The sequence below is a fragment of the Mytilus edulis genome, chromosome 5, assembly GCF_963676685.1.
Source record: "Mytilus edulis chromosome 5, xbMytEdul2.2, whole genome shotgun sequence".
Classification (NCBI taxonomy): domain Eukaryota; kingdom Metazoa; phylum Mollusca; class Bivalvia; order Mytilida; family Mytilidae; genus Mytilus; species Mytilus edulis.
In genome coordinates, this window is record NC_092348.1 from 27113270 (window position 1) to 27126128 (window position 12859).

At 30.6% G+C, this 12859-nt stretch overlaps 1 protein-coding gene across 1 annotated transcript; it reads left to right on the plus strand.

Moving 5' to 3' along the window:
* The first annotated feature begins 2295 nt into the window (after positions 1 to 2295).
* On the plus strand, positions 2296 to 12637 carry LOC139523321 (uncharacterized). Its single transcript, XM_071317197.1, has 2 exons — positions 2296 to 2598; positions 11034 to 12637. Exon 2 carries the CDS (start codon positions 11057 to 11059, stop codon positions 12377 to 12379), a length of 1323 nt encoding a protein of 440 aa, XP_071173298.1. The 5' UTR covers positions 2296 to 2598; positions 11034 to 11056; the 3' UTR covers positions 12380 to 12637.
* The last annotated feature ends 222 nt before the right edge of the window (positions 12638 to 12859 follow it).

The window sequence follows — 12859 nt, forward strand, 5'->3', positions numbered from 1 at the left end:
TTATTTTTACAACGATGCGTGAACAACAAGGGTTCTAGTGTGTCAAAACAGACATAATCAACTTTCTGCTAAGTTATCCAAAGTTTGAGAAGTTGATGCATGCTCTTGAATACTAAATAAGTTGGAAAATGTATATCCCTTATGCAGGTGAAGTTGGTATATTGCTACTAAAGTGGGGGGGGGGGGGGGGGGGGGGGGAGGGGGGAGATTTCAAAATTAAAATCGTCTCGTTTGTCATAAACTCTGGTACTGAGATGACCGTGTATATCATATTCGAGGTTTAAGTCCAAAATGAGGCAAAGGAAGCCGTGTCTGTTGTTTCTTTAATTTCTAGTTATTAAATTAATGGAACACAATCGAATTGGTAAAATTTATACCTGCAAGTAAACCTAAACGTTTTTTTTTTCTTAAGGACTATTTCACGTTTTAACATACGGTATGGTATCCTGTGTTGTACATAACCGTCCTTTTCCCTGTGGTGAATATTTGTCTAATTGGCAATCATACCACTTCTTCACAACTAGATATATATATCATTTTCAAATGCCAAATTATCCATTTTGGTAAAATGCTTTTAAAAATTATATTCAACAGCAATTTGAAGCTTATTTTCATATATTGAAAAATTTCAAAAATATTATATAAAACAGTCTTTACTTTGCAGTAGGTTCTGATATTTATTTTTTTGCAGAAATAAGCACAAGGGAAACTTGTCATACTTTTTTATCAGAGTTGTCTACATATCACTTATATATCAAATCAGGCGACATTTCTTTTCACACTATATTACTGTCTATCCCTTAATGATAATGTTCAATTGGCTCTTTTAAAAAGCAGCATGTCTAATGGTTCTTTTTATGCATATGTCTCAAATTTCAATGAAGGCAATTTTCATTATTGATACATCTTAAATTAGAGTATTGCTCCATACTGTATAGTCTGTATCTTAAATAATGCGATTTACTGCACAAAAGGGCCTGTGTTACCGATTGCTATTAAACAATTGTGTTGCTTTCCGAGTAAAGCAGATTTTTATCTGTGTTTCTGATTACCATTGCAATACAATGAAATGGATTTTGCAATCGTTTACGGTAGATTTTGATATGTATTACACATGCATATATTGAATTATAATGCATCTGCTGTACCGATAATCGGTCATAGAGTGTGCACTGTGAAATTGAAACATTGTTTTAAACAGCCTTTGTTAAATAGTTGGTTTATGTCACATATTCAATCTATAAATTTATTATGTCAATATCAATTTTAAGGCAAATGCATTTCTTAATGAGATGAAATCCTCTAAAGCGTTACTATCAGCTGAATATTGTATGCATATTTTTTATAGTTTAAATATTCTATTCTATATAAACACATTGTTTATATATTTTATTTACTAGCATACATGTATCGGTCATTATTTCGGGGATCACTAGTTCATATAAGATCATGTTTCTACACAGTGAATTACTGCTCGGAAGAACAACCACAAATAGTATTTTAGAAGTTGCTGTTTTATATTTTGTGATTCGTTTTGTACCCTGACTGCTATTTTACTAATTCAACTTTTTTTCAATTATTTACCACGGTGCTTTGATTATTGGAATGTGGTTTTTGTAAACTGTGTTTGTATCTTCCATCTCTTTTTATCAGATATTTGAACTGATATAATTATTTATTGCATTTATTGCTTTGGTATACATACAAAAAGTGCAAGGTTGCAACTCTCTCATGCAAATCTTAACCTGATTTTTTTACTCTATTTTTTGCTTCCTTTTGTAATGTGACACAGCATTTGCAATTAAACTTTTCTCAGCATTTTTAATGACCATAAAATCTTTCAAATGCAAATTTTGGTATGTCAGAATTTAATTTTCATATATTTTCACTGAATATATAATTTTCATATTATAAATTACAAGCACCATAAGTTGCTGCTAATGTGCACCTAAATTCTTATCTTTGAAACTTCTGTTCACTGAATTAATATGTCTAAGGGTTTTAGAATATCAATTACGGTCAGGAGTTGTCAAAAATGAACATTCATAATTGAATTATGAACAAATACAATTAGATGCTGCACAAATAGATATTTGCACTTTAATAATTCACAAAATGAAAGGTTCTTTCTTATGCCTGCATGAATCGTTTTTTTTTTTTACGTTAATGCATATTTAAATCTTTTATATACTTTCATACGAAGCAAGGCCAATATCTAATGACATTTCATTCCACTATATTTATAATCCATTTAGCTGTGAATAGGCTAATATCTGTTTTCAAAAGTTAAGTAACACTATAGTTTTATGCTGTTTTATACAGAAGCTGTATTTACATTTTATGAATGGCTTTTGTGCAGTGTTGACGCTTTATATGTTGGTTTGAAAGCCTCGGGCTGATTGGACATATAAATGTCATAAAGCTCCGCCTATTTAATATGCTTTTATCCTAAACTCAGGTGTGCATGTTTAGATTTTTACCTGTCGAGTTAAATTTCAACACCTTAACGGTATAAGCATTCAATCTTGATGTCCTAAGGATTACATTTTGAGAAAACTTTAAAGATGGCATATGGATCTCAATATAGAATCTAAAAAGGTATGTATCCAGGCTGTGTGTGGTTTTATTTTAGTTCATCATTAATCAACACACAAGGAAATTTCAATTTACAAAAAAAATAATTATTCGTGTGTTGTCATGAAGTTAATGATAGGGTCTTCTTTCCTTCCTCCTCGTAATTTTTGAATATTTTAACTGTTTCTCAGATGATAGAGTTTATAAAAATCAACGACGACCGCGAGTAAGAATGATTTTTTGTATGTTTACATGATAATTGTCTAAAAACATTTTAATGTAAATATTAAAAATCTTCCATTGCTAACCAAATTCCATTTGTTCTTCTTAACAGTGGGAAAAAGTTCCAATTTTTAAATCTTTACAGACATTATTGGTACAAAATCAACAGTAATTTCATTTTGTATATAGTTTAATCTCTTATATACTCTATATAAACCTATAACAAATCAAGCAGTTCTTTAGTCTATAGGTTAATGTAGTGATCTTTTGTTGTTGTCACGTTTTGGTAATTCAGACAGATTTCAACTTGTATCAGTTTTCTCCATGTATGTATTCAAACCTGTGTGAAAATACTGACAACTCCAATGTTCAGTCATAGTGCATGAACAAATCCCTGAAGCCATGTTGAGACAAATATTTGATATATACGCCTGTTCAATTTTAAGATGGTTTTTGTAAATATTCTTTTAGCTTATAAGTGCTACTGATCGTGTATAAAGTTGCCTTTATTTTTAATATCTAAAAAGGTTTCTTGCACAAACTGGTGAAGTCCCAAACCAAATGACACAATTTCTAAAAATTATGGGAAAAAAATTGTAATCAGCTTTCATAAGATACAATTGCGTTGTCAGTTTAATTTCGACTTATTAATTTGAAGTCCCTTTGATAGTTTTCTCCTCTTTTTTTATTTGGAATTGATGAAAATTCTTGTGTCAACTTTTGATATGGAAGTCCTATATATCTAGTTGATTTTCATTGCGAGGTCATGAAAGGATTTTGGTCCCTGAAGAATGGTTATAAACATGGAAATCAGGAAAATCCATTTACTATAACTGTTAAAGTTGATCCCAGTTGAATTCTAGATCTATTGGTTTATTGCGAATTGTTTGTTTGACAAATTACACTTTTTAATACATTTTCAATATGTCATTCTCTTGTGGATTTATTTTCTGAGGTTAATGTCTCCATCTGTAACTTTATTGGGGTCAATGATGATGTGGTACATTTTAACTCAATCTGCAATATTAAAAAACAAGGAGAAGACAACATAAGCGGATAAGGGTCCCGGTCCCCTTATGAAGCTTACAATTTGATATATGCAATGATTTTTTTACAAGTATCACTCCAAACATTGAGTTGCTAGCTCCCGACCCCCTTTTTTCAAAATCCTGGATCGTGTACCTTGACAACTGTCCCATACAGACAAAATGGCAAAGTTGAAAAAATCAATAAGTTATCACAGTTCCATGTTTAATATCATTTTTGTGGACTTTTTATTCAAATTCTATCTTTTTGAAATTCTTGAACACACTTAGAATCAAATAACTTTAAAAGGAAAAATATATGCAAGCAATTTCAATTCAATAGAATCATCACACTGTCAATATGATAAGGTCGACATGCTCCTTAACGATGGGGTATATCAGACAATCTTGTTATAGTAATAAGACATTTATATCATTTATGTAACAAACAAATTAATTTTGGACATACATAAACTATTAACACACATGTTACATGTGTAATTGTGTTACTAACTGTGTGTATATGGCTGGATTCACACGACATGTCACCCCTGCAGCAGATGGAGAAATTTTATGACATATCATATGTTTCGTATAAAATGTTGGGCTTTTTTTCTAAAATAAAATGCATTATTAATTTCCAAAATGTATCTGATAGCTTAATATATTTTTATTATGCCTCTTTATAGAATATAAAAAAAGAAGTAATTTAAAACGATATAATAAATGTTTTCCCTTGCTAACATGACTTTTATCATAGTTGTGTTGCTATATTAATTGACTTTTTATATCTTAATGAAAACTAGGGTTTTAACATTGATTTACAAGGTTTTTTCTGTTCAGTCTCCCGCAGTTCTTTTCTGCATAGATATTGAATAATCCATCCTGCTGTGGTATTTTCTAACATGTCTTTATAAATGATTTTTTCCAAACTCCACGGAGGTCTTTAGTTAATAAAGTTACATTTCACTGATCTTCACTGTTTGGTTCATTCTGTGACCGTTCTAGCTGCATGTAATCAATCAATTGTTTCTTATCTTTCGAGAAAATATCATGTTTTTTTTCACCGAATTAACTTAAAATAAAACAAAAATCTTTTTTTGGTTTAAGTGATAAAAATTGACAAACCTTATTTAGTTTATGTACTTCTGTATGATGACAAGATAACCATAAGGACAAAAGCACAGAAAACAGTTCAAAAGGGAAACCAGTTGAGAATCATTGTAACATCGTTATTGAATAAAGCGTTCAAGTGATTTTTCGGTTAATTGGTATTGAAAAATTGAAAACCATCTTCGGGATAATACAAAGACTTCAGTTGTATTCATTTCATTTCGGTGTTTGCATTTATGTATTTCACTGTAATTCTACTCTTACACTGAGAGTCGGAGTGTTTATCTTTTAAGTTAGATTATATTCAATTTGAATAAAAAACAGATGTTGTACGTCAATGTGACAATAAACAACCAACAAAAAATGAATAAACGAGGACTTTTAAGGTGCATCCGTACAATAAAACCCTGTTGCTATAACACACAAAGATGCATTTTAACACAACTGAAACTTCATTAATGTCTGTTTAATTTTAACGTTCTTGTGAGAGCCATTCAACAAGGTAAACATGGTAAATATGAACCCAAAATGAGGTGCATTTTTTGTTAAATTTGAAATAAATTTCTCGAACGAAAAAGGACGAAAGGCTGCGTTAATATCAACTTGAATCAATCATTTTAATAATCAATACGCAATTGTATCGACCCAACATTGTTGATTCGAACAAACTGAACTTGACAACGTTTCTTCGTTATCTCGAATTGCCTTTATCTGTATCGCAATTTACTACTGTTGATTTCAATCAAAACTAAATAAGAGGAATTATTGGCTAAATGTTAATTGGGTTAGGACCATTCATGAATTGTACCGAAATGTATGGCAAGATTAGCTTAGTACTCTAGATACTCATGAACAGCCCACCCTCTAATCGAAAAACAGAAGATGGCATGAAAAAGTTAAGGAAAAATTAAAAGAAACAAGAAAAGTTCTTGCATTTAATTAAACTACAATGTATATTTGTCAAACACTGAGCTAAGTCCTATTTATTGGCATACTGGTCAATTTATGGTCAAAGCATGAAAATTTGAACCGTTTTAATTATTTTGGCATAACGTAACACCAAATACTTGGCTTAATAAATACAGAACTATTTGAAAACATGTCAAACAATGTGAATTCATGCTGAAGGAAAGCTAAACAAAACTTAAAATTAAAGTTTGATTTTTCCTCGGATTTTTCCAATTTAAATATAAAGACATCATTTTTAAAACCTAGAAACCTTTGCTTTTGAAATTATATTCCGATTAAATTTGAAACATACATGTACATACAACACAACACAAATTGACAATACAATATACTGATGTAACCGGTGGAAAAAGTTTATGACAATCTGCAATTTATACTTTATCTATAAAATAATTTATTAAAATACATGACTCGTCTAAATGTGGTACGCATTGTTAATATCTACAAGCAAAAAATAAAGATTTATGTTGAAATTCAGACAGACACATGGTTACACTGTACGTTGGTACGAAAGCACTAACTGGTTGATATATCATGATCGCTATCACGTCTTTCTTCTAATAGAATTTTCCATGCTATGACAAATACGACAGGTGTCTTTAGCTGAGCAGGACATGCCTATCCTTCTTTAGAACCAGCATTTACATATGTATTATGAAGGGTTCTTGTAACTTTTCAAAGTGTAAAGTTTTGTACATCATTGTTTTTCATTGTTTCTGTTTTATTTTGGTAATTGATGTAGTCTTCCATATTTTTTTTTTTTTTTTTTTGCTTTATTGGTAACTTTAATATTGTATTTTTTGATATATCAATGATATCACTGAAGCTTAAAATTTTGTTGACAAATTCATCAGGATAATTTTATGGCAATTAAAAGCACTGTAGGAGATAGTTGATTTTTAATGACTTTTGAAATATCCGAATCGAAACTGCATTTTGTGCAATGCTCAGCTGATGCAATTATCGTATCGAAATGGACACCAGATTAAATGTATCACTTACAGAGTAAAACGTTTGTACTATATACTTTGTATCCCTTTTGTATTATATATTATATATACCTAAAAGATGTATCGTCATGTACTATAGAGAAAAGATAACAATCTTGGCGTTCAATTCACTTTTAAAAAATTTTGTGGGTCAAGCGCAGAAGTAATGGGCTGAAAAACGCGGCAACCATAAATTAAGCTTGTTTGGTCGTTATTAAAGTCCATTTTAAATGTTCCTTTTGTTATCTTAAATCTTCAACCTTCGTTCAAAACTGATAAGTAAATAAAAGCTAACTGTTTAAACTTTGAAAAAATAAGCTGAAAGATACAATGTTTACATTTAACGAACAGGCAGATTATTTTCACGTCTCGTTTCTTAAAATTCAAAGGAGATTTTTGAATTACAAGTGGTGTTCTGATTCGTTTTATTGATCTCTTTGGATGATCCATTTTCAAGGATTTAAATAGGATCGTTGAAATTTTATACAGATAGGCGTAGATTTCAAGAGAACAGGGACAATATTTATTTACTGCATAGATATGGCCTTGTAGGTATCAAGTTATACCTGTCGACGAAAATATTCTCACTTTTAAACGAGAAATTACGTCGGAAAAGTTTTTTAAGTCTTGAGCTATACAGATTGATTAATGATTCGGTATATTATTTAATATACATATTCATTCTATAGAAATTCGTTTATTTATTATGTTCTTACTGTAATAAACTGAATCTTTTCACTATATTTATGTTTTTAATGAGAAAAAACATCCTTTTGTTAATGTTATAGTAAAGAGAAGAAATTCAAATTAAAACGTCGACGTCACGTATCATTAATGACGATTTAACCTTCGATTTTTATTATCTGTGAAAATTGTATGAATATATTTTAAAGGTCCATGACTTGATTTTAAAGTTACAATTATTCTTAAATAAAATGATACCTTAAATCAATAAAATTTAACAACTTTATTTGTGAAATACATAATTTACATGACAACCCTATTCTAAACACAATATTTTTGCTATTTCATCCCGGGGCCATGTAGATGTGTGTCATTGCTGAGATAAGTTACAGTGGATCAATTTCAGTTGTCTAAATCAGTCCCGACATCATCAATATATAGCCAAGGGGTCCAAATCACCAGATTGCAATGTTGTTCTGATGCAAACTTCTGTAACAAGTAGTAATATTAATAATAGATAAAGCGATATGTTTTTATAGTAGGAGTGAGTGTGATGGACCGATACGGCTAAAAGGTCCGTGTTAGTCAACAATGAGTAAACAACCTTATTAACATCCTTCAGAACAAAAATGACTGATGATCATAAACGTTAATGCAATTGCAGTAATGTTTACCACATTACCCTTCAATATTAAAAGGATGGATTGTTTTTAGAAATTGCACCTGGAATTTAAAAAAAAGAATTATTTCATGCTGACTTTTCAGTAAAATTTTGGTTCTAATTAGTAGCATTTTGAAATAAGTGAAATTGTGAAATTTTCGAAACAAAAAAACAAATGTTAGAAATTCATTTTTGTTATTTTTTAAACAGCTGCATTGGTGCGTCATCTTTTAACAGAGCAGGAAAACAAAAGAACAGCACAAGTTTACCGAAAAATATATCCACTGTGGACTACACTTTTTTTAACTCATGTCTACAAAACTTTTGATTAAACTTTTGAAATGTTTTCTTATATGCAGTTACACTAAATATGATGCATATATAGGCCCTACAGAACGATGTTCAATGCAAATGTATATATATCTTTTTAACATTTTTTAATCCGCACATTCAGCAAGTGCATTATTTACCTTTCCAGATATATTACATACATTTTTATAGACATCTACTTACAGTAAAGTCTATAATTGATATTTAAGTAAGGAACATTACTACCATGATAATAAATCAAAATAGAACACTAACAATCACTAAAGTGCATTATGCAAATAGAGAAAGTGCATCTAAGTTGTCTTTTCCTTTGATGTGGCGCATATAATACACATTGTAAATATATCACATGCGTGTCACGTTCTGATGGGACAACATATACAAGATTTATGTGGTTATAGAAACTCCTGTATATCTATAATATCAATATTTTATATATTGTCTGATGCATAAGTTGTTTACATAATCTTGTACTTACCCTTGCCTACAGATTGCGCAACAATTAACAACAATAATATGTTGTATTAGTTTACATAGATAAACATTTCCTTTTGAGATGCACTTGATTTTGTCATACGGTAAAGTCATGATGGCTAAATTATTTATTTTAACTTTCATTGTCTTTTAAGTAAGTTTTATAAGCAATTATATCAGCTGAAGAGAAAGGTTAAAAGGTTATTTTCTATCAAAATTATATTTACTTTCCTTTTGTGTAAATAAATTTGATTAGCAATTATCAGTTGAAGAACTGAAAAGGACAGTTAAAAGTTTAAATATAAAAAAGAAGATGTGGTAGTTTATTTTCTAAATTTCTTTTAATTTAACAGGGAAATATTGAGGAATATTTTCTTTTCAAAATGAATTTGTTAACAAGTGTTGCATCAAAATTAAAAAAAAAAGAGGAAGTCATTAAAGATACAATATTGACTCGAGGATTATTTTTATATATCTAATGCACAGAAATCAGTATTTTCTTTATCACCTTGGGTAGTTTACTATGAGGTATGGGTTTGGCTCATTGTTGCATTGTGGGAGGCCGAGGGGTGGATTTTATTTGCCATTTCTATGCACTTCATTTGATATCTGGTACTCAGGTGTCTCATTAACAATCAAACAGCATCTTCTTATTTTGATATATATTTGGCAAAATGTGTATTTTTGATAAACTTCTGATTAACATTTTCATTGACAAAACAACTACTTATTTTCCCACAATCTTTGTACATTATTTGAAATTAGTCTTTTTGCCGTGATTTTTGGTCCATTGAAGACCTTTTCTGACAACTAAAACGACAATTAGCCTTTCCTTAAAATGAACAATCTAAATACCAAGACTTCCTCTTTTCGAAATGATTAATTTTCTTGCATTATAATCATATACTCGCCTTCATATCCAGACAGATTTTAAATGCTCCCACAAATTATAAGTTATAATAGATCAATCTTTTTATTTGACACCTGTTAATGATGTAATTATTAAAAAATGCCTGTAATCAGTCAATTTTTTGTTACATTATACTAATGTATCTTTCCGTTTTGTTACCTGTAGCCTTTCGTATAAATAGTACCATTTAGGTTAATACAAAAAAAGACGTTACCATCAATCATAAAAATATTTTTAAATATGACATTAAAATATATTTCGTATAAAAAAAATGTCTTCAATTTGACAATTTTATGCCAACAAGTACGACAGTTTAAACGGATGTATATATGATTTAACAAAAACGATTTACCGCTTTATAGGTTAATGGGCAAGTAGTTATTTAAAAGCTTTTGCAGGTGTCATAATTAACAGTAATGTGATTTCCTTAACATTTTGAAAATGTATTTTGTAAAGATACATCTGATGTTAAAGTGCAGATTAAGTGAATTGCGACACTGCATTGCATTAAATCATAATTTAAGTAAAAGAAAATGTAATGTAATGTAAGTAAAGGCACATTTGATACCTCTCAAATTAAGACAGGGGCGGAGTTAGGACAACATTGACAGACACCTTTGTTTATATAAATAATGTACACCTTACGTTGTGTAGAAACACTAATGGTAACTGCACCAATTGAATTCAATACTGCTGTTTGGTGTTCAACGACAATACATTACTCTAGTGTTTGTAGCTTATAAATACCTCCAAGCAGACTGACCCCAAACTCTTTACCTTGTTACATATTTGACCTCAACTTGATTTGTCAATATAAACCCTTCATAATTATTCTAGTTTGTGTCTGGGAAACATACATTTCCGTTAGAATTGAATTAACGTGGTTTTGATAGGTGTATGTGCATTAACATTAACTTTTTAGAACGTATGAAATGCTTAACTGGGAGCACCTCATAAATTATTCATGTCAAGGTGTCGCTTTTCCTGGTCTATATTACATGCATTCAGTCAAATTTTAAGACTAATAGATGGTCCGATTTATACAAAACTATGCTGATATTGTATACTTATTTTTTTTACAGGAAGATTGAAGTAGCATCAAGATATGATTCGATGGTTCAAAGGTAGAAAGCATAAGCGGAAATGTTATGATAGTAGTGATGAATCTTCAACAGAATATGGCTTTAAAGATTCTAAATCTAGAGACAATTCACCGTATGGATTCCGGAAGTTCGAAAATAATTGTGTTCAAGTTGCAGACGTTGTGCCAAAGGAAGAAAACACTACAGCATTAAATGACTGTCCGACGAGTTTACATGGCTCGTCATCACCCCATATTTATGATGAAATTAAGGATCTCCCAGATAACATTATAGCAAGCCAGTTCAGAATTTTGACTGGTTTGAAATTTACTTCTAGTCTAACAGAGGAAGACGAAAAGGAAGGGCCATATATGGTTGTTCCGGTATTGCCTGCCAGACGTATTCCCGCCAAATTTAGTGCCATAAAAAGTGCTACAAATTTATCTAGATCTCATAATGACGTTGTCAAAGAGTCGACAGTTCAACTGGAATCTAATTCTGATTTGACTAATACAATAACACATTTGAATGTACGTGATGGGGTTTCTAAAACTCCGACATATGAAAGTGTGGATTTATTAAATTGTAGTAGAAGTGAGACCGATTCGATAGCTCTACCAACCCGAATTCAAAATTCGGAACAAAATTTAGACGATAGTGAGACTGAATATGATCTCAATTCTGGGGAAAGTACTGAATGTGAATATCCTGTGTTTTTGGACAAAATTGAACAAAATTTGTTTTTAAAACAACAAGTGCGAGAAATTATCCAGAGTTTAAGTAGAACTGATTCTGACCAATCACGATGCAATCGAACTGATTCTTTTTCGACTGTTTCGACAGAGTCGTCTAGCGTGCCACATACATCGGAGTCGGAAGTTTCTGACCCGGATGTTTTCGCCGACCAATCAGAATCAGAGGATGACAATGAATATCACGTATGCACAAACGAGAAAATAGAACTGCCTTATCAAGTTGATGAGGCAACACCGGAAGTAGAAAGTAAAAACTCTGACAGTGATCTCAAACATTGTGTTCAAAAACAGAAAAAGAGATTGTCAAAATGCAGAAAGCCAAAATTTAAGATTTATTCCATTAAAGATGAAGATCATGAAAACAAACTTCAATCTGTGATTCACGAGGATACTGAAATGTATCTTTTACCGTCCTGTAAAAAGGAAATAGACTATTATGATTATAAAACTTGCAGAAAACCGGTGCTTGTTCCCACGTTACCGACCAGAATTTACCAGGACCCAGACAGGCTTAAAAGTAACAAGAACAATAAACTATTGGGTGATTTAATCCGAATGAACTACGACAAGCAACATTTAATTCTAGTCTAGTAATCGATCTCCGTTTAAAATAAGATTTTTCTCACTAGTCTAGATACAGTTGTTCAAAGTTTCATTCAAATCAGTTCATTCTTTGTGTCAAATTAATCAGTTAAAATGAAAATAATAGCAGGGTAATGAAAGATTTGATAACTGATTTTACCAGTTTAATGATTAAATACAGTTGTGGGAAACCTTCCAAACGACAAAAGTGAAACATTTTAAACAGATTTTTATACAAGTGCAATGAAATAAAATGGTTAATAATAACCGGTGTCTCTATCTTATTGAATCTAGACTTTAGTGTGAAAAACAAATATCTGTGATACCGTACTTTTCTTGGTGATATTGTCATGTCACCTTAGCTTGTCCTTATAAAAGAAAGCAAGGTTGGTTTAGGTTCATCGCTTTATTATCGAAGATGGGAAAATAAGATATCCTTTCCACATAATTTAATGGTTGAAAACGTCCTTTTCTTAATTTGGAAAGTTA